A 21824-nucleotide genomic window follows, 5' to 3' on the forward strand; every position below is an offset into this window, starting at 1 on the left:
TTCACCTCCAGATCAATGGAAAATCAAAGCATGACTTAGGCATGGAGCCCTGACATTTCACCAACTGTTCCCAGCCACACAGGTCATAAAGGCTCCTGCGTGTGTGTGTGTGTGTGTGTGTGTGTGTGTGTGTGTGTGTGTATGTATGTATGTGTGTGTGTGTGTGTGTGTATGTGTGTGTATGTGTGTGTATGTGTGTGTGAGGGTGTGTGTGTATGTGTGTGTATATGTGTATATGGGTGTTTATGTGTGTGCATGTGCGTGTATGTATGTGTGTGTGTGTGTGTGTGTGTGTGTGTGTGTGTGTGTGTGTGTTATGGGGATGGGTTCTTCAACATTACACTGATGCTGCCACTACATGCCCATATCACCCAGGAAGCTGGCTGTGTCTAAGGATGGAGAGTCACATGGTAGATCCAGTGGCATTCAAGTGGTCTCCTGTTGAGATGCCAAGTGAGCCTCTGCAAGCCCGGAAGAGGGAGCATCAGTCTGGTGTAAACCAGGCAAGGAGAGCATGGTGCTGGACCTAGATATTCATGACTGGACCCTTTTAGCTGAGCTCACAGAAGGAAAAACCCACAGGAGGAAGGAGAACAGGGTGGAGGCGGAGGCTGGGGAGGACTCCTGGCGGGGTTTCAGGACAGCAAATGCAGGATGAGACTGATTGAGTTGGAGGGGCCGGGAGAGGGGAGCTCATCAGGGGCCCAGTTGGCCTTGACAGATTCTGAACTTGATCCTGAATTGGAAGGCAATGGGGCGGGAAAATTGAATGATATTAACCAGAGACAGGGCATCAGTATTTGCATTTTAGAACTATCTGAAGCTCCAGGGGTGGAGGAGATGAGATTAACAAATCTGCAGGTTTCAGAGCAGAGATCTGCATTGCAGGGTCCTGGGGACTGATGTTCCCAATCTGAGAGCACAGAGACAGTTTTGATCCAGCCATCTCCAAGACTGATGAATGGGTAGCTTTCGGTTCTGGGTGGCTCCCTTTTCTTTTGCACTCAGAGACAGTGGTTTAGTGGGACTTGCGAGTCCACCCAGAAGGGCATATTTCACAGAATCCCATGTACCTGCCTGGAAGGTGTGCCTGCGGTAATTGGTTCCCTGTAATAATATTTATTACGACAGTAATTACGCAGTGCAGGAGCCCAGGGAGGCTGTCGGTGACTCTGCAATATGATATTTATCTTCATGAGATAGGGGTGACCTCATTTCCTCATGAGTGGTTATACATGGAGCTCTCTTGCTGCCACGTGGAGATAAATCCCAGACCTCAGCAGGGGAAAGGGCATCAGGAATCGATGTGACCCGGATTCCCAAGGTCCATGCCCCACCAACCTTAAATCCAGCAGGTGGATGTCCAACAACCCCCAGCCCACACGTCCTCTGAGTTTGAGTCACAGTATAGTCCATGCTAGTTCCCCAAAGACTAGATCTCTGAGCCATTTGTATCACTCAGCACACTCAGAACAGAGCCAAGAGTGTCACTGTCCACCCAGATCCCCTCATCTGGTGGCAGACACAGCCCTGGGGTGGAGAAGTGGACAGCTCAGGCTGCTTTTCTTTCTTTACCGACTTGCTTGGCTTCAAAGAATGATGGTTTAGCTGGAGGCACCATTAGGAAGGTTGAGAAAGGGAGATGGAGTCAGACGGGGGGGAAGTAAATCTCTAAGGACAAGCATTGAAGTTTGATAGTCCAGCCCCACTTCCTGCCCTCTGCTTCCTGAATATAGTGATTTGAGAATGTCCCCCCATAGGCTTCTTTGGTCCCCAATTTGTGGCCTTTTGGAAAGGTCTATGAGGTGTGGCCTTACTGAGAGAGGTATGTCACTTGAGATAGCTTTTGAGTGTTTAAAGGCTGGAGCCAATTCCAGTTAGCTCTCTGCTTCATGCTTGTGGCTCAAGATGTATGCTCTCAGCTACTGTTCCAGGACCATGCCTGCCATTTGCTGTCATGCTTCCTGGCCATGATGGACTCTTATCCTCTGGAACCTGAACCAAAATGAACTCTTTCTTCTAAAAGTTGCCCTGGTCTTTTACCAAAGAATCAGTAAGTAACTAATGCACTAACTGTGGACACACTGTAGCCACCTGCCTGGAGCTCCTGCCCCCATCCCTGCCCGCTATGATGGGATACACCCTCAAACTGTGAGCCTAAAGAAACCCTCCCAAAAGTTGCTTTGGGCAAGTATTTGTTCACAGTGACGAGAAAGTAACTGCTCATGGGTAGTGATTTTTAAAATGCTGAGCCAAGTGATTTGAGAGTTTGAAGCAAGTATTTTATTTTACAACACTCAGCAAGGAAATAAGAGATATAAAGAGCCAAATGGAAATTTATAAAGATTTTTTGTTTTGTTTTTAGAGGTTTGCGTGTGTGTGTGTGTGTGTGTGTGTGTGTGTGTGTGTGTGTGTGTGTGTATGTGTGTGTGTGTGTGTGTGTGTTCACACATGCACATGCATATGAGTGCAGGTGCTCCTGGAGACCAGCAGAGGGCATCAGACCCCATGGAACTGGAGTTACAGGTGGTTGTGATCTTGCTTCACATGGTTGCTGGGAATGACATTGAGATCCTCTGTGAAAGCAGCATGGACTCTTAAATGCTCACCGCTTCCCCCGAAGAAATACAGTGTAAGAGATCATGGAGATAGAGAGTAACAGCATAGAGATGACATCAGGAGAGGCGACGTGAGGAGCAGGGGAGAAGAGATGGAGATGCATATGGGGGACGGGCAATGATGCTGGCATGACAAACAAGTAAACGGAGACGGGCAGGGGTCTGTGTTGGAGAAACAGATAAGGGTCAAGAGTTAGAGAATGATAGGTGTGAGATTCCATATGCAATGATGTCACTAGAAAGACCCCTCTAAAGAGAAGGTGCATGAGCAGAGGAAAACCGTGGCATGGGACCATGTGTGGAAGGCCACATCGCCCTGGGAGGTGGAGGTGTCATGGGCAAAGACCCTGAGGTGGGGGCGTGCTGCGTGGGCTCAGACATCAGCGGGGCTTCTTGTGAGCAGGGGCACAGAACAAGCTGAGAGTGGGGGGGTAAAGTCAGAGTGGCAGACAAGTGCAGAGCTGGTGCTAGTGGGCCAATTGAGAGGACGCTATAGTAGAGCAGTCACTGGGCAGTGGTGCCAGGTCCAGGGAGGTGGTGATGCAGGGATGAGACGGTTGCACTCTGGATGTATTATATAGGGCATCCAGGCCTTTCTGGCTCCTTGGAAAAGAAGAAATGATTGCAGTAGGAAGAAGTGGGTGCTTGAGAAATGGGGGAAGCACCCCATGACCTGGGACCTTGTCCTTTGAGGGTGTAGAAGGCATCCAAGCAACATGCCAGGCCATGTTGTATCTTCTGTTGCCAGGGGCAGGCAGAGGATGACTGCATCTCTCTGGGCAAAGGTTCCTGGCATGGGCACGAGAGAGACTGTGAAGCCAGGAGCTCAGTAGCAAGAGCTACCTGGAGAAGCTGGGCCATGGCCAAGTTCAAGGTTGCTGGGAGCTACAGGGTAGCATTCAGGATTCCAAGGTAGCGCCGTCTGTCGCCCTCTGTCTGCTGGCCTGTAGTCCCCCTCAGGTGACCACTACTGCTCTCTGACCCCAACCTGTCCTGCTGAAAGCTCTTCCTGGGATGCTGTAGGTGGGTCCCACTGCCTGTCCCCTGTGCTTCCTGCTGGCCCAGCAGCCATGCTGTACAACATCCTCAAGAGGGGAGGCTGCTGGACAGGCACTCGACATCCAGGGCTGGTTTTCTCCTTGCAACGGAGTCCTTGGCCTGCAGTCATGAGAAGCCCCTGGGTGCTCAGCTGGCACAGACCTGGCCCAGAAAGCACGATTAGAGGCAGGTTGGAAGACACTTGAGGGCACCAGAAGTCCTGACTTACAGGGGCAAGGTGCTGCTGGTAAGACCCCGGGGACCCTTGTCCTTCCTGACTATAAAACAATCAAGGGGAAAGACAGTTGATTTTGTCTTTGTGAGATCTCCAAGTATGGGTGATGGCAGATAGAAACAGTTCGTGGCCAGTTTGTGCTGTTGTTTGAGACAGAGCCTCCTGTATCTGGTCTCAAACTCACTAAGTACTAAAGGTCACCTTAAGTGTCTGATCCTCCTTCCACAGCCTTGGTGACAGGATTGCAAGCATGTGCCACCATGCCCGACTAGAAAGTGAGCTTGTAGTAATTTACCTAGGGCCGCTCATGGACCAGGTGAAGCTGCGGCTGGGATAACCAACTCAACAGTTTGCAAGTCTCTTCAGGGTTCTCATATAAAACCCCTTGTCATTGGTCCTGCACCAACCAGGACAGGCACGGATGAAGCTAAAGATGGCCATGCTTCCCCTGGGTTTCTCTTGCCGACTCGACCTGTGTGGAATAAGGCTTAAGCCAGGTCTGGTCACAGCCTTGAGCCTGACACTCTGAGAGAGTGACTCCACAATGCTTCTAGGCTTCAGCCATCACCTCCTGATGTGTGTGTGTGGTGAGGGGGGGGTGGCCTAAATAGCCCTGCAATTTGCTAAATGTATGTTTTTGTTTTTGTTTGTTTTTTTGTTTTTCAAGACAGGGCTTCTCTGCATAGTCCTGGCTGTCTTGGAATTCTCCTTGTAGATCAGGCTGGCCTCAAACTCAGAGATATACCTGCCTCTTGTCTCCCAAGTGCTGGAATTTAAGGCATGCAGCACCATCGCCCAGCACCTGATCTGCCTATGTCGCTGTCAGTGGAGAGCGATGGCTGTGTCCAGTAAAGAACTACTTAGTTAGGATGGAGCCAGATCTGCTCCCAGTCCACCTGGTACTGTGCTCAGTGCGGCTCAGGCAACGAAGCTGACTGACAGTGAATTTAATGCTCGCCAACACCGATCCCATCTACCACTGGTGTCTCGGTAATTGGTGGATACACTTGTCAGACCAGTGATGGGGGTGTGTAGGAAGGAAGGCAGCCATGTGCTCCAGCCAGGCCTCTGCATCCAGACCAGCTCAGATGTAGCTGGCCTTTGAGGAGGAATTCTGCAGAGCAGAAAGAAAGGCCCTGAAAATCCCTTGTTTTGCGGATGAGGAAACTCAGAGCCAGCCGGCACATGCCAGAGTTCTCCAGAGCTGGTCCAGCAACAAGGCTAGGACCAGATAAAGCTCTCCAAAGCCTCCTCTCTGTCCTCAATGCCCTGGGCTGGTGGATGTGCCTGTGTCCCTACCTGACCTGGTCAGCTGCCTCTGCCCCACCCCTGTCTAGCCCAGGTCAGGTGGGGGTTCCTCAAGGCCCCTTTATGCTGATCCCAGGGCGTGGGTGACCATCTGACCCCCACTGTACCATCTGCTTTCACACTGCTTTCCAGATGCTGGCCTCCATCTTTCCTTCCTGGGACTGACCTAGAAGGAGAAGAGGCCAGTGGTCAGAAGGGTCAGTTCTGCCCCAGGCATGGGCAGTAACTGGAGAGAGTGAGGACCACACCCGTCTTTGCTTGTTTGAACTCAGTGGACCGTTGTCTGTATCCCATGAGGGGAAACAGTCCCACAAAGGTCCCATGGCCTGCCAGGTCACTGTGGAGTAGTAAGAAGGGATGCTTGGCTTGGCCCTACACTAGCTGTGAGCCTGCTCTGGAAGCCAGCTCCCAGTGACGATCCACCAGCAGACGAGGAAGCTGCAAATTGGGGGTGGGAAGCCCCCGAGTCTTGGTGGAGCTCCTTAAGTCACATGACTCTGCTCTGGGTGATGGCAAAAGGTGGAAAGGAGAGATGGGCTTTAGAAGGTCAGCTAGACCTGGGTTCAAATCCCACCCTGCCCACTGTCATCCACATATCTTAGAACTGACAGAGGCATGAGGAGCTAAGAAACCTGGAAAATCGGCCCTCATCACAGTCCTGTTTCAGTGCTCTGGGGGTAACCAGAAAGAGAGACAGATGAGCAGACAGTCACTCTAGCATGATTTTGTTGTGGCTTCCTACAAATTCACACATTGCTGCCCCAGCTAACAGAAACAGGAAAACCAACATGCTGTGTGTTCTACACGGGGGTCTGCCTTCCTTAGAGTGTGGCGTCCAGCACCCTCAGCACCCAGTGTGCCTTGAACTTGGGGGGTGGTTTGCAGCCAACAGCCTGGGAGAAGGACTGATGAGCTGCTGGCTCTTAGAGAAGTGCACCAGGAGAGGTCACGAACCTTACCTTCTGCCTCTCACTTGCCACAGCCTACTCTGCTCTACTCTAGTCCCTCATGAAGCTCTGACAGAGACTTGCTCCAGTATGTAAGATGTTTGGTGGGATTTCCTGCCCAGGCCCAAGCCTGGAGTCCACCGCATACCCTCAGAAGACCTCAGCTGCACTTGCGTCCTGTCTGGCATGCTCTCTCTTAGATCCCTGCTTGGCTCCTATATTCCATTATTTCAGCCTTCTCAAGAGAAGCTTGCTGGGAAGTCCTGTTCTGAAGGCCTCTCCCCTATTCCTCTCCGTGGCATTTCCCTGATAGATCATTCCTCCTCACACATATCACCTTCTGATGTATTTCCATTGATAATCAATGATGGCTTTGTCTGCTAGAACATCAGCTCCATGGTGGGGTGAGATGCGGCTGTCACGGGGATGGCCTGTCTTGTCCTGCTGCTGTGTGTAACCAAACGTAAATCATGCCACCAAAAGAGCTTAAGGGGAAAGGGCCTTACTTATTTCAGCTCCCTGTTCAAGGCACAGTCCATCAGGGTGGGGAAGCCGAGGCAGCAGGAACTTGTAGCATCTGGTCACATTGACCCCCAGTTACAAGAAAGCAACGACTGCATACATGTGTAGCACTCAGCTAGATTGTTCTATTACTCTTCTAAAGCCCAGCATGCCCTGCCTAGGGAATAGTGCCACCCACAGTGGATGGGTCTACCCATCTCAATTAATATAATTAAGATAAATCCCCACAGACACAGCCAGAGGCCCATCTCCCTGGAGCCTCAAGATTCTGTCAAGTTAACAATCACTTCCAGCTGTCACAAACCCCATGACCGTCCCATCAGCAGCACTGTTTCCTGTCTCAGCAGCAAACAGTGGTCCTTCGTCACCCTGACCAACTAACTACCCCTGTCCGTCACCTCACTCATGCAAGAACACTGCCCTTTCCTTCTCCCATCTGGTTATGAGCCCACCATCTACCTGGCCTGGTGCTCATTTCCTGTCAACCCTTCAAAAGTAGGAAAACCTAGGAAAGGGCTGGGTGATCAAGCCATGTCTGGTGGGATTGGAGCTGGACTACTGTGTGATTCCCTCAATTGTGCCCCCAGTCCCTGGAGTTTCAGACAAAAGAATACAGATTACAGGGCCCCGTGAGTTTGCCTCATCTTCTTTCACCTCTGCTGTCCCTGGAGAGGCTGTGACACAATAGGGTAGGACATGCCATGCGAGGACAGGAACTGAATGTGAGTCTCAACTGTACTGTGTGAGCCTGACAGTTAATGTATGTGCTGACTAGTTTATGTCAACACAAGCTAGAGTCATCTGAAAGAAGGGAAGCTTGCCTGAGGAAACGCCTCCATAAGATCTAGCTGTAAAGCATTTTCTTAATTAATGACTGATGGGGGAGGGCCACGCCCACTGTGGGTGAGGCCATTCCTGGGCTGGTGGTCCTGGGTTCTATAAGAAAGCAGGCTGAGCAAGCCATGTGAGCAAACCAATGGGCAGCACCCCTGCATGGCCCCTACATCAGCTCCTGCCCCCAGGTTCCTGCCCTGCTTGAGTTCCTGCCCTGACTTCCTTCTATGACAGACTGTGGGTGTGGAAGTAAAAGCAAAATAAAGCCTTTCCTCCCCAACTTGCTTTTGGTCATGGTGTTCCATCACAGCAATAGAAAGCCTAACTAGGACTGAAGGGCTCTCTAACAGGCCTGAGCATGGCAAATACGGTGCCTACTAGTTTTGCCCCAAATTTCCCCTTTGCTCTCCTCTGCTAAACTGTTCTATTACATTCCTGAAGCTAGCCCTTGAAGTCTATTCCCTTATTTGGCCACTGACTCATTTCTGAGACTTATTACCAGGGACCAACTACCAAAACACTAAGGTCCGGCAACCAGAATTAATTACTTGGCTACACTGGCTAGCCTGTCCAATCAGGACTTACCAACTCATTCCAACACAGCCTTCCCTCTTTACTCCTTAAAAACTCAATGCTGCAAAACCACCTGTCACCTGCCTTTGTCCTTTTCATTGGCAGCCCATCCCCTTGCTTGGCCCTCCTGGGTAATAAATCTCCTATGTGCTGAAAACTTGGTGTCTGGGTGTGTTCTGTACTGATTGCGTGGTTCAGCCCATGCCTGCATGGATAATAAACCCTCTCTGTTCTCCTATAAGGTGTTGGAGGAGCTAGCTCTTCTTGAGACTTGCCATGCTGGGTGTGTGGGAAAACATTAAACTAGTGCCTGGTACACACCATATTTACCATGTTATACAGGTTTGGCTTGCCTGGGAGCATTCCAGATCCTCGAAGTTCTTTCTCCTTGTTGGCCGAGATTTGGGATCTGGATTATGTAAGATGAACCCAGCTTCCCTGTCCCCTCTCATAGCCCCTCCCCTCCCCATCTCTATATGATCCTTAGATGTCTCTTTTCCTCCTCTGTATATTTCAGAAGACACTGGCCACTCTGTGCCACCCTGTTTCTCAGATTCTGGCACATTGAAACCACTGTGTTGTAAGCAACCCGAAGATTGGTCTTGCAGCGGTATGAAGGCTACTTTCTTAGATCCCATGGCCTCGGGGGCTCTCCATGAACCTGACTTCAGCTTACATTAGAGAGGGTCCCAGAGTGAGCCCCTGCCTTCAACCCCTGCTCTGGAGCAGTAGCCATGCAGGTTCAATTTGATTCCTGCTTTCACATTGATCTCTGAGGTCCGCTCTTGTTTTTGCCTCTCAGAGTGTTGGACCCATTAAGCTACATGCAGGGGTCAGACCCCTGGGGCTCCATCCGCTCAGGTTGCCTGCACAATTGAAATCCCAGCCCATCCTGGCTGCTTTTCTCATTAAGGCAATTGGACTAGATTGATCTAGTCAATCAATAGGCAGACATCAGCAGTGGGAGACCCATCAAATGAGCCTGAGTGGTCAGCCCCAGAATGAAGTCCCCACCAAGCTGGAGTGGGCACATGGCCCTCTGAGGTGGAGGTGGAGAGGCAGAGGAATGGGCCGGAGGTCTCATGGAGGACTGCCTGGTGACGTGGCGGCAGCAGCATCCCCAAGGCACGGCTACTGAAGCACTTGTGGATATCTAAAACTCCTCCCCAATTGATCAGCTTGTAGTGGGCTCCCCCATGCCCAAGCATCATGTGGGGTGCAACTGCTGGGTGTTAAAGAAGCCAATGGTGGCATCTCAGGATCTTTTCGTGGGAGTAAGTGGATCTGAAGCTGGAATGAGGGTTGGGTGGATCGGATCCCAGTGTGCCTCAGGGACCCTGTGTGGGGTCAGAGAAGGGGCCTCCCAGGCAGAGTGGTTTGGAGACACTGGGGTAAGTATATTTCCTCTTCTTCAGGCCCTAGAAGCCAATTGCTGTATTGTCTCATACAGCTCATGTTTGACACTGGTCCCCAGTGGGTGCTGTTGTTTTGGGGTGTTTGTGGAATCTTTGGGAGATAGAGCCTGACTGGATGCAGTGGGTGGCTGGAAGGGGAACTCTTCAAGGTTACACCACCATCTCACTTCCAGCTGGAGCCCTCTGCTCCCTGGCCAATGTCATGGAAAGGCTGCAGCTGGAAACTGTCACCTCAGTAGACTACAGTGCGCTACCACCCACCTCCCCCACCCCCCACCCCCACTATAATGTCTCCGTCCTGGAACCAAAATGAACCCTTCTTCCCCTGTGTTGCTTCTGCAGGGTGTTTCGTTACAATGACTAGAGCCACAGTCAGTCATCAACCAGACATGTCACAACTCCAATCCCAGTGTTGGATCTTAGCTTTTTCCTTTGGTCTTAGAAGGTCTTAAATGTTCTTTATTTGTCTAAACAAAGGATTCAGAGAGAAATAAAACCCTCCACAAGGTGGAGAGGTTGGGACGCTGTGGGTCCAAAGCCTGGTTGCAATTTCCCTGGGGGTGTCTGGCCCCCACTTATTCTCTTTCCCTTCCCACCTCTGTCTGACCTAACATCGTGTGAAAACTTCTGGGAATGCATTAACTAAGTGGACCCCAGCTTCCCCCAACCAAAGAGCTAAGATGACTGCCAGAGGGCCTCTGCCCCTGGCAGAGCTTCCCCCTTTGCTGTGAGCCCCTCTGATGTCTCCACCAACGTATTTGAAAAGTGCCTTGATCCGTGACTCTTCTTTATCTTGTTACTATAAAAACTTCATGAATCTGCTTCTGTGTTGGAACATGGAATTTAGGGTAACCTAAATCTGTGTTCACAGGCCGTGGTCACCCAAATTTGGCCTCAAATAAATTGTCTCATCCCGTTTAAAATGAGAGTTGAGATTTTCGACCTGTGTGTGTGTGTGTGTGTGTGTGTGTGTGTGTGTGTGCAGTCGCATATGTGTGTACACAGACACATCCTATGGTGTGTGTGGAGGTCAGAGAACAGCTTTCAGGAGTCTGTTCTTTCTTTCAATTGTGGATTCTGGGGATTGAACTCGGGCTGTCAAGCTTGCACAATGAGCACTTTTACCCACTGAACCATCTCGCTGGCCCTCTGGGTCTTGTATATAGAAGGCCTATCCGTGGGTAAATTCTTCAGTAAGGGGGATCTATGGGAGCCAAAGAGGTGACACAAAGGACATGCCAATCAGAGGGAGAGAGCATAAGATCAACTCTGTCACCCTTCCTGTAGCTAAAGAGCGAGTGGAGACCACACAGGAGGTCCAGCCCTCCAGTCACCATCTGCCCTCACCTTCCTGATTTGGATAGTGATCACTGTCCCAACTGGGTATTGTTAGATTCTTGGTGTCTTACTCAAAGAAATGAAGAATTGCATATAAATAGCAAAACAGGAAGAGCTTTTGTTCAGAAGTACCGTGAAAGTGCAGGCCAAGAGAGCAGGGCTCTGAGGGGGTCATTCTAGAGGAAGAACGCCTACCCCTTCTCTTTCTGAGGGTTCGGGAAAAGGCGGGCGCTGAGTGTTGGGGGAGGGGGAGGGTAGTCTCTGTTTTGATTTACAGTCTTAGGCTACAGAAGCCTTCGTTCACATGAATACCCTTTCCTAGAATGCATATGATTTTAATCAGAAGCATGGCCAATCCTGCACAGGCATAAGATGACACATAGGGCATTTTCCTCACAGTTCACCCTACCCATAGGTTGCCTTTACCACAAGCATCTACAACCAGTTCAGGCTGGATAGGCTGGATGCGTTTGGTCACCAAAAGGGAGTTGCTAAGGGTTGCCGGGAGAGTGTGGTCTGCTTACTGCACCATTTGGAGCTCGGTGGTGTAGCTCAGTGTAGGTGGGGGTCCTGGGTTTCGAAGCCACCCATTATGCTTGCGTGTCTCATCCCCTCTCCCCTTCCCTCCACAGGCTATCTGACAGTCAGCATTGAGCCCCTTCCTCCTGTGGTGGCTGGGGACGCAGTGACCCTGAAGTGTAACTTCAAGACAGACGGCCGCATGCGCGAGATCGTGTGGTACCGGGTAAGTGGCGGCTCCACATGGTTGCCTCTGTGTCCTAGGGCCGTGACAGAGTCCACAGGCAAGGTTGCAGCCTCAGTTCTGGCCATCCCCAAGCTACCCTCTGCTCTTTCTTTCTTTGGTCTCCCCTGTGCTTCTGATAACCCCAGGAATTCACCAGTACCCCAGTAGAGATTGCTGAGAAGTTCACAGGCCCTGGGGACAGTGTGCATCTGGGAACAATACTGGTGTGGTCCTAAGCAGGATGCTTTGGCCGTGGTTTTGGCATGGGAGAGACGACAGGAAGGCTTCTTGTCTTTAGAACTGCCTTTCAGCCGAATGCGGTGATGTATAGCTCAGCAGTCCGGAGGCTGAAACAGGAGGTTTGCTGATTTTAGGGCAAGCCTGAGCTATGTAGTGAGAATCTCTCTTAAACAACAAAAAAGCTCAATGCATTTCAGGGATTTTGCACCACTTCAGCTTTCTGCGTGAGACCCAGCCTGGCGCCTCGCACCAGCTATCCAGGCCGAGGAGGGAAGTGGTTCAAGATGCAAACGTGTCACCCAGATGCCCAGGTGCCAATGATGACAGTGGGAAGAACATCTTTGGGTCTTGGGCACAAAAGGTCATTCCAGCCACGAATGCAATGAATCTGTATGGGTCTGAATCGGGTACCCCAGACTGGTACCCCCTAAAGGAGCAGGGGCTGGGCTCCCAGGAAGGGTCAGCGGTCTTGGAGGCCGGTCTGTGAGAACGTGCCCAAGGATGCCCCAGACGATTCCTCTCCTGGGATCTAAGCCAGGGGCAGGCATCATTTCCTGGTAAAGGCCAAGACTGTAAATGTGTTCCTTTCTGCCAACGGTAGAGTGTGAGTCACAGCTCCTCCACACTGTTTGGGGACAATGTGTGAATGAGAGGGCACACCACATCCCCAAACCTGCTGCTGTGCATGGAAACCAGCAAGCTGAACTTTGTATCATTTCCCTGTGTCACAAAAATCTTCTTCCCCTTTTTTTCTAACAGTTATGAAAAAAACTGTGCTTTGCTCAGGGGCCTTGTGGAAATAGAAGGCATGAGGAATGGACTCCTGCCTCACAGTTAAAGATACTTGAAGGAAACCATTCTGTGGGGGTGGGGGTGTGGCTCAGTGCGCAGAGTGCCTGCCTGGCACATATGGAGCCCTGGTTTTGAGCCCCAGTGCTGCATAAAACCTAGTGCAGGGCACACCTGTCATCCCAGCACTGTGAGATGGAGGCAGGAGGACCAGAAGTTCAGAGGCATCCTTGGCTACCCTGCCTGGCATGCATTCACAGAACCTGGAAATTTGGGGTGAGGAGTGAGAGGAAGAAGTCCTGGGTACCTCAATGCTCCACCCAGGCTGCTCTCCACCACATCCTTCCATCACTCATGTGTCTTTCTCGGTGCCTTCCTTGCCATCCATCTTGAATTTCTCGTCTTCTGTTTGCATTTGCTGATGAGAGTTGTTGACTCTGCCCATACCCCTTTGACCCCAAGCTGTCTTCCACCTCAGCATCATAGCACCGTCTGCTTGGAACCAGCTCCGGTGCCTTCCACCCACCTCCTACAAGTGTGAGCAGCATACTTGGATCCATGGTCCCCAGTCCTAGGAGAGGGAGACCGACCGGCCCAGACAAAGTCAAGGCCAGCAAGAGCCTAGCTACCACCTGTGGTGTCACAGGCTTTGGGGGCTGCTTGGCTGTCACAGGCTGTAAACAACCATCAAGGAACCAAGAGAGATTAACCCCAGCTGCTGGGTGACACTGGGGTCACATCTCACCCTCCCTCATCCTGGAGTGGAATCGGAGGGAGGAGAGAGAAAGGTGTTACCGACTAATAGGAACGATTCCTGGGATGGAAGAGGGGGTAGAGTTGGAGCTGGGAAGAGTCCAGGGGCCCCATAGCCTTCCACATCCCCAGCCCCCAATAGTCAACATGCCAGAGGAGATGACAGTCCTCCTGAAGAGGAGGACTGTCATCTAGAAGCTCCTTCTAGAGGAGGAGCTTCTAGAGGGGGGACAACACCAGGCCAGGCTAAGCTCGTGTATGGAAGTGTCCCTGTGACTCCCCAAACTGGAAGCACAGTTCATCATGAGTGTCCAGACTGGAAGGAGGCTTCCACCTTCCTTCTGCCTGGCCCAATCTGCCCCCTACACTGACAGCTTAGAGAACTGTTATGTCTCTCATGGGTGTCAGGCCCTCTGTGTGGGGCTATGTTAGGCTGTACTAATTTATTTTATTTCATTTCACATTCTTTGACTGAGGCCTTTAGAGTGGGTATGCAGATATATGCAAATTACATGCAAATTGCCCGCTGGAGCCAAATGCTAGGGCCCTTTTAATTCTGGAGCTGGACAGGGTGGTGGCTCTGCTGTCTGGTTGCTCTCCTGGGGACCAGAGGAGCCCACATGCTCTGCCTGTGATGTGGAGGATGGAGGCTGGGGCAGAAAGAAATTCCAGGAAAGAGGTTCTGTGCTGCCAGGTTTTTCTTTCCTCTTTGACTCCTGCTGTTCTGGCCTCCCTCTTTTCCCACAGGGCCACTGAAGAGAGAGAGATAAGAACTGACCTACCCAGATGGAGGCTCCCAGACCTGGGGCTGGGCAGGGCTTCCAGGACGCAGGGGGGAGGCAGCAAGGAAAGTCCTATCTTCCTTCTCCATTGAACATCCCCACCACCAGACCAGCCCTCTTAGCCTGCCTCCATCTTGCCTCCGCTCCAGAAGCCTGGCCACAAACAGCAAACTGCCCAGCGCCTTTTGTTCCCAGGCCCTGTTACTTCCCTCCTCCTGCCTCCCCCATCTCCTGAATGAGTTTACAGAGCCTGGCTTAGAAAGCGATGAATAGATTCCACAGGCCCAGCCAGGTTCAGCCAGGCCCAACCAGGCCCAGGCCTCCAATTCCTTCCGAAGGGAAAAGTAGAGGCATTGTGATGAGCGACCACTGCCCCGCTTACCCAGCCCAACGGGCACAAAACAGCCCAATGCATGTGTTAAGTCTTGCAGCTCTGCTCTGCTCTAGAAAGGCATCTGTGCAGTAGATCATCAGAGTTTTCCCAAGGCATAGAAGTTTGAGTGCTCTCAGTGGTAGAGCACTTGCCTAGCATATGCAAGGCTCTGGGTTCAATCCCCAGCAGCAGCAGAAACACACACACACACACACACACACACACACACACACACACACACACACAGACTTTCCAAAGCATAGAGAATAGATTGGTTCTTTGGGGAGATTAGGGAGCCAATACTACTTTCTAACCTCTGGATAGACATTTGGGGATGTCTAGAAGGAAGAAGGAAGATGTAGAAGTAGCCTGAGCTTGGATACCTTGCCTGAGGTCTGGATAATAGAGAAGATGCTCAGGCCAGTTTGGTGAAGATGCCATAACTACCAGCTAGTCTTAAGAGACCACAAGTGATCATAACATCCCCCACTCCCTCCCCCATGCCAATCTGTGTCATCCATGTGGCTGCCACTGGTCACACATGGCTGTTCTGATGTAAATTAAAGAGCACAGTGCTTCCCTCATTCATTCAGACAAGCCATTTCCAGCACTTGCCACACAGAGCTGGTGGCATCAGATTGAACAGGACAGAAATAGAACGTTCCCATCTCTGAGGGTCTGTTGGAGCCCAGAATGCCCCTGACATTCAGATCTCCTCCCCACCGGAGCCTCTAGAATACACTGTGCTTGCCTGTCAAAGGAATGGCGCTGGCTCTTCATGGAGTCACTTCCTGGCAAACTCACACCACAGTGAGTTCCAGCAAAGAGAACTGTATTGATCTTGTGACCTCCCATCATTGCAGCATGTGTGTGGGTGGTGAGGGAGGGTGGAGAGGAGGAAACTGTCATCCCTCTTAAAATACATTTCAAAACACAGAGAGGTCAAGGGATGCTCAGGCCCGGGGGTCTCAGGTGTCTGTCCTGCATCCTTCTCATCCTCCTGGGACTTTCACTACTGTATGTCTTCATCTCCTGGACTGGAGTTCCCCAGTCACATCTGCAAGCCCTGGCACAGAATTCTTCCTCTTCTCTCACTAACATGCAGTCACTAATCCTATAGAGATGCATGGCCGGTAGGAGCTGGCCATTTAACATCCCACCCACCCTAGGGCCCAAAAGAGAACTTGTTTTAGACTAATGTTAGACAGTCAACTTCATTTTGTCCTTCCTGTCCGCTGGGGTCATGTTTAGAAATAGGATGGATGCTAACCTGAGTGGATGACATTATTGTGCCATTCCTGGGAGATGAATACACTTCAATTTCACCTTGTCACTGTGAGGCAAATAATACTGCGAATTCTGCTTTTCAAGTGAGGAAACCAGGGACATTCAATATATTGGGTCTTGGGTCCTCTTGCATCCCCCTGCCTTCTCCAGAAAATTCTAGACACACCCTGCTCTGAGCTCTTCGGGCATAAAAGATGGATCTTGTTCCCATGATTCTAGGCAGCTACTGCAAAATCACCTTAGTAATGGTTAAATTAACAGAGGCTGGGCTTTGGGGAGGTGGATCTGTGGGCAAAAGGGTTTGCAATGCAAGTGTGAGTACCTAAGTTCAAATCCCCAGAATCCAGCAAAGCCAGGTGTGCTAGCAAGAGTGTCTGTAATTCCAGAGCTGCTATGGGGAGATGGTAGACAGAAACAAGGGAATCCCCAGATGCTTCAGGGTCAGCTAGCTCATGAGAAACATAAGAAAGCCACAAAAGACTCAAGGCCAAGGCAAACACTTGAGATTAACTCTGTATGCACAAGTCACATTTATACACATGAATGTGCACAGGCATGCTCTCTCTGTGTGTGTGTCTCTGTCTCTGTCTCTCTGTCTCTGTCTCTCTCTTCTCTCTCTGTCTCTCTGTCTCTGTCTCTCTCCTCTGTGTGTGTCTCTGTGTGTGTCTCTGTGTGTGTCTCTGTCTCTGTCTCTGTCTCTCTCTCTCTCTCTCTCTCTCTCTCTCTCTCTCTCTCTCTCTCTCTCTCTCTCACATTCACAGACCATCCGTGTAGCCTCTTGCCTTGAGTGCACAGCACATGTGTCCACAGAGACTAGTACTTGTCTATCTGGAGAAGCTCAGGTCTCTGCAGACTCTTGGTGGAATGTGGGCACCAGGCACATTTCTTATTAGGAAATCCTGTCTAAACTCATTTAGTTGGGGGTCGCCTGCCCAGCAGGCAAAGCCAAAGGTCTGTTTATATCATAGAAATCCATTAAGCAACCACAGGGAATCATGGGAATTTAACCTTTCATGGCGGTTTTTATCATCACATCTTTGTTTTGTCTTCTTCCTGCACTATTTATTCCCAAGATCTGCTCCGAGTACAGGTTACAAGGCCACGAAAAGAAAGCCACAAAAGGAGATGGAGAGGGAAGGAGATGGACTCGTAGACATAATACATTACTTTCTGCAGCTTTTTAAAAAAGGGTTTACCTGTCTATTTATGTATGTATTTATTATGTGTATGTATGCTCATCTGTGTGGGTTTATGCATACCACATATCTACAGATGCCCAAGGAGGCCAGAGGGCATCTCATGCTTCAGAACTGGAGTTACAAACAGTTGTGAGCTTCCTGATGTGGTTGCTGGAAACTAAACCCATCCCCCTGCAAGAGCAACAAGAGCTCTTAACTGTGAGCCATCTCTCCATCTCTCTGGCTCTTTTCTGCACCCTCTCATCTCACCTTCTCACCCATGGATGCTGTGGATGCTGGCGGCTGGGATGTGTTTGTTTTGAAATGCCAATGGTGCTGCCTGGCCATGTATTCTCCTCCTCTTCCCTGGGAGATCTGTTGGAAACTCTTAGGGAGGCCAAAGACGGCAAGGGGTAGCACTGAGCTTGGAGGCCAGTAAGGTGATGGAGACAGAGAAAGGACTGGTAACTGAATGTCTACAGTAAATTCTGGGGGTTGGCCTTGGAGGTACATGTTTTAGAAGCCCCTGGTGCTCTTAGGCCTACTTGGTTCTAGACTCACCATGGTGTCTATTCTGTAAGTGGTAACCATTGTCCCACCATGTTTCCTGGTGGCCTAAGAAGTCCAGATAAGGTAATTTTAGAAAAAGAGTGGATAGTGTTTAAAGAGGACCACCACCTCTGGGCTCATTACACATAGTCACAGGGACATCACCTTTTGTTCCTGGGTGGTGCTGCTGTGAGGGCAAAGGTTCTCATTTCTGGAAGCAGCTGCCCACGATAAAGCCAATCTGTGGATCTTAGGGACTCTCCATCCCAGTGCAGCTATTTTTTTTAAACCAGCTCCCCAACTGACTGTGGTACCCTTGACCTGGCAAATGTCTCTGGTGGTTTTGGTAGAAGGGTCTAATCTGCTTGTGTAATCGACAGTCACTCACCATGTGTAATGGCTCTAGGCACTGAGAAGCCCAAGGCTATGGGGCCACATCTGGAGGGGCCCTTCTTGCTGCCTCATATGGCAATAGGAGCAAGATGAAGTCTACGCCCAAGAAAGTGGCAGAATGGGTGCTTCCATCAGAAACCCAATCCTGTGATTATTAATCTCCTCTCATAGCAATGGCTTTCATTAGTGTATGCTAGCCAAGTTCTCACCCCACCCCCACCCCGGGTGTGTGTGTGGGGGGAGGTTTAAGCAAGCACTCTGCTCATTAAGCTATCTCCCTAGTTCGTGTTGCACACTGACTGAGCATGCTCAAGGGCTCCTTATTGCAACACACACACACACACACACACACACACACACACACACACACAGAGAGCACAGGAAGCCCAGTATCATGTGACTGGGTGGGGGGTTATCAAACATGAAAATGTGCAGTGTGGGTCAGTGAAGCCCAAACTGAGGGTGTACGTGGGCCAGGTGGGCTCTGTAAGGCTGTGAGAGCCACTCTTCATGAGCCTTCTGGGAGTCAACACAGGGAGGTGTGGGTGCCATAACCAGCATGGGTGGGAATGGCCAATGCCGGAGACTGAGATCAATCCAGAGCCCCGAATCTATCAGCCTGGGTTTGCACATGGCTGCTCCTGGCCAACGGAGGGAGATAAGAAAGAAAGAAAGGACAGCTTGATGTTGGCTGTTCATCACTGCCCTTTCTGGCACCAGGAGAGGAATTTTTGACTAGAAAAAAAAAAAATCCTGCTCTTGGGGATTAAGATCAAGTTCCCGATACTGGCAATGAGATCTTTTCCCTGCCCCCTATGGGCCTGATAAGAGCTCTTGGCTCCCAGGCTGTCAAGGGGGAGAGCCAACAGCTGGCATGGATTCACAAATATCAGAGTGTTCTATTGGCCCACACACGAACCCCACAAACAACAGGCTTCCTTATTGGATGATGATAGAAGACTGCAGCTTGGAGAATCCAAGGCCAACAGGGTGATGGCTGAGCTTGTCTGGTATGTGTCCTCATTTACCCACTGCATCCACGAGGAAAAAAAAGCCAGGACCTGGCACACAGTATCCTGCTGTGTGGCCTTGGGCCAACCACTTCCCCTCTCTGAGCCTCAGGATCCTTCCTGTAAAACTGGAGGTTAATCTTAGGTGGAGAGTAAAGACTGTAGCTTTCTTTCCACTCTTCAGGCAGCCTCTGCTTTGTCTTCTTGTCTCAGAGGATCTTGGACTGGGGGAAGAGGCAAAGCTGCCCACCCAGGGCACCCGGTGAGGTTTGCATGGTTCTCCATTGGAGGTGGGAGTCCTGGCCTGAGCTGCTGCAGGGCCTCTGAACTGGTGGAATACGAAGCTATATTAAGCCTGAAGTGTGATTTTCAGTGTCTCAGCCTGACTCACGCCCTGCTGGGTTTAAATGACAAGGGGCTGACTTAACTTGTCAGAGAAGGATTAAAGGCAAACTTCCACTTCAGCACACCAGAGAAATAACACACCACAACAGACCTGAGGTGTTTTGGAAAGCCAGTTCCATCCAGCTCCGTCCAACTCCTTCCCCCCTCCGGCCCTGTTCCTCCCTGCCCCGCCCTTTCTCATTGGGTACAAAGCCCAACTGGCAGTGCGCATCTCCTTGCCGATAGCCACTGTCATGTGCTCTTCTAGAACACACACACACACACACACACACACACACACGCACGCACGCACGCACGCACGCACGCGCACACACACACACACCACACGCGCACGCACGACGCGCGCACACACACACACACACACGCGCACACACACACACACACACGCGCACGCACGCACGCGCACACACACACACACACACGCACGCACGCACGCACGCACGCACGCACGCACGCACGCGCGCACACACACACACACACACACGCACGCACGCGCGCACACACACACCACACACACACACCGCGCGCACACACACACACACACACACACACGCGCACGCACGCACGCGCACACACACACACACACACACACACACACGCACGCACGCACGCACGCACGCACGCACGCGCACACACACACACACACATATGATGGCACCACTGCTGCCCTCTCTGCCCCACACTTCACACAAAGACTCTCCATCATCTTTAGGTTCGAGTTCAAGGTCACCTGGCCCAGTTGCCAGGCCTTTCTGGACCCAGCCTAGATGTTTCCAAGGCTCCCAGTGGGCACAAGGCTCGATGATCATATGGTTCACCCTCATCTGTGCCAATGTTCCCTGCCACCTCCCTGTATTACATCTGCTGCCACGGTGCCCTTCCTTCCCTCCATCTGGCAAACCCTGACGTTCCCTCTGGGCTTAGCTTCAGGGTCACCCCGGGGACCGATTCCCATCCTTCACTCTTCCCTCCTTCCATCCTCTTCCTCATCCTTCTTCCTTGACCTTGTCAGAGTTAGGTCCTCCTATGCAGAAGAGCCCTGCTATATGACTCAACACAGGTGTTAGACCCCCATGACTGCTGCTAAGAGGACAAGTGTCTTTTGACTGAGAGCTCAGAGAAGGGAGGTGATTGGCCCAAGGCCACCAGCAGGGTAATCAGCCCAGGATACTGGCTTTTTCCTCTTTGCTCCTGGGAGAGCTGAGCCTCCAGGCTTCCATCTTCCACCGCTTTACTATGCTTGGACTTGGGATGAACTGGATCAGTGAAATGACTCATTCAAGACACACCGTTCTGGCTGGCTGGGGCTGCAGCATCTTCTCATCTGATGTCTGGTGTGGCCCTCAGAACATGACTTAGCTAAGGAGGGAGGGAAGAAACAGTATCAGATGTCTCCTTTGTTTTGAGGCGGGGTCTCTCGCTGACCCCCCCCCAGGGGGTGGGGGTGTCAGTGGTGCAGCTAGACTGGCTACCAGTGAGCTCAAGGGAGTCTCCTGTCTCCACCTCTCCAGAGCTAGGAAGAAACAAGGAGGTTCTGGGGAAATGTAAAAGCTAATTTTCAGTTGATCGAGCAAAGAATTTTATTACAGTTTGAGCTTTCCAACCACAGATGGGGTGTCTTGGGATGGGTGGGTTCCCCGCTTGAGATGTCTAAACACCTGTTCAGAGTGGCCACCCGCCAGCACAGCAGCGGCAGTAGGGACGGCTGCTGGCCAGCTGAGCACTGAATGAGTGGCTCTCTGTAGTTCTGATCTGGTGCTCTGGACTGTTCCAGGCTCCACTGACCAGCAGTGTCCTAGAGGTAGGGATGGCAGGCCAGCCAGCTTAGCTGATGGTTATTGACTAATGCTCTGTAAAAAGCAGGTGTCTGGATGGCTCCCGACCCCCCAAGAGAGGAACGTCTGCATGCTCTGGGAACCAGGATCATTTGGTGTCCCTTGAGTGGACATCCAGGGCTGAGGCCAGCCATGCCTGGCAGCTGAGAGGAGAGGAGACAGGCAGAAATTTGTCACAGAGGAGGGCTCAAACACAGTGCCCCTAACAAAGCTCATCTCTGCCTGTGGCACTTACTCTAGGTCAATCGGTGCCACCCATGGGTCTCGGGACAGAGTCCCATGGTACCCAACTTCAGCCTACATCTCCCTCCTCCTCCCTGTGAGGTCTTCCTTCCATGGATGCAGAAACTTGGGATGTCCAGAGGCCACCTGGAGCTCCCAGAGAAAGAGCAAGCTGAGGAAACCGAGGCCAGGGAGGATGAAGCACCTTACCCAGGCTGTCAGACTGGAGAATGGCTGATCAGAATCTAAGACTGGGAGCCCCAGAGGCCAGATCCACTGCTAGGGGATGCACGGACCTCCCCCACCAAGTGGGTGGACCCCTAGGAAGGGTTGAGCCCTCTGGAGGAGGAGCCTGCAGGTTGACTAGACAGCGTTCAAACCCTACCTCCCTCATAGCCACCACCAATGCCACCACTGTAGCCTAGGTAGCCTGTG

General features: G+C 51.4%; 1 protein-coding gene across 1 annotated transcript in view; it reads left to right on the forward strand.

Annotated features, from left to right (window-relative positions):
- The window catches only part of Igsf21 (immunoglobin superfamily member 21), a 171988-nt gene that overhangs the window by 34588 nt on the left and 115576 nt on the right, over positions 1–21824 (forward strand). The window contains exons 3-4 of the mRNA XM_035438635.1: positions 11244–11385; positions 11461–11573. Of these exons, the coding sequence (XP_035294526.1) occupies positions 11244–11385; positions 11461–11573 (255 nt within the window). The remainder of the gene's footprint in view (positions 1–11243; positions 11386–11460; positions 11574–21824) is intronic.

Source organism: Cricetulus griseus, chromosome 2, assembly GCF_003668045.3.
Source record: "Cricetulus griseus strain 17A/GY chromosome 2, alternate assembly CriGri-PICRH-1.0, whole genome shotgun sequence".
In the NCBI taxonomy this organism is placed as follows: Eukaryota; Metazoa; Chordata; class Mammalia; order Rodentia; family Cricetidae; genus Cricetulus; species Cricetulus griseus.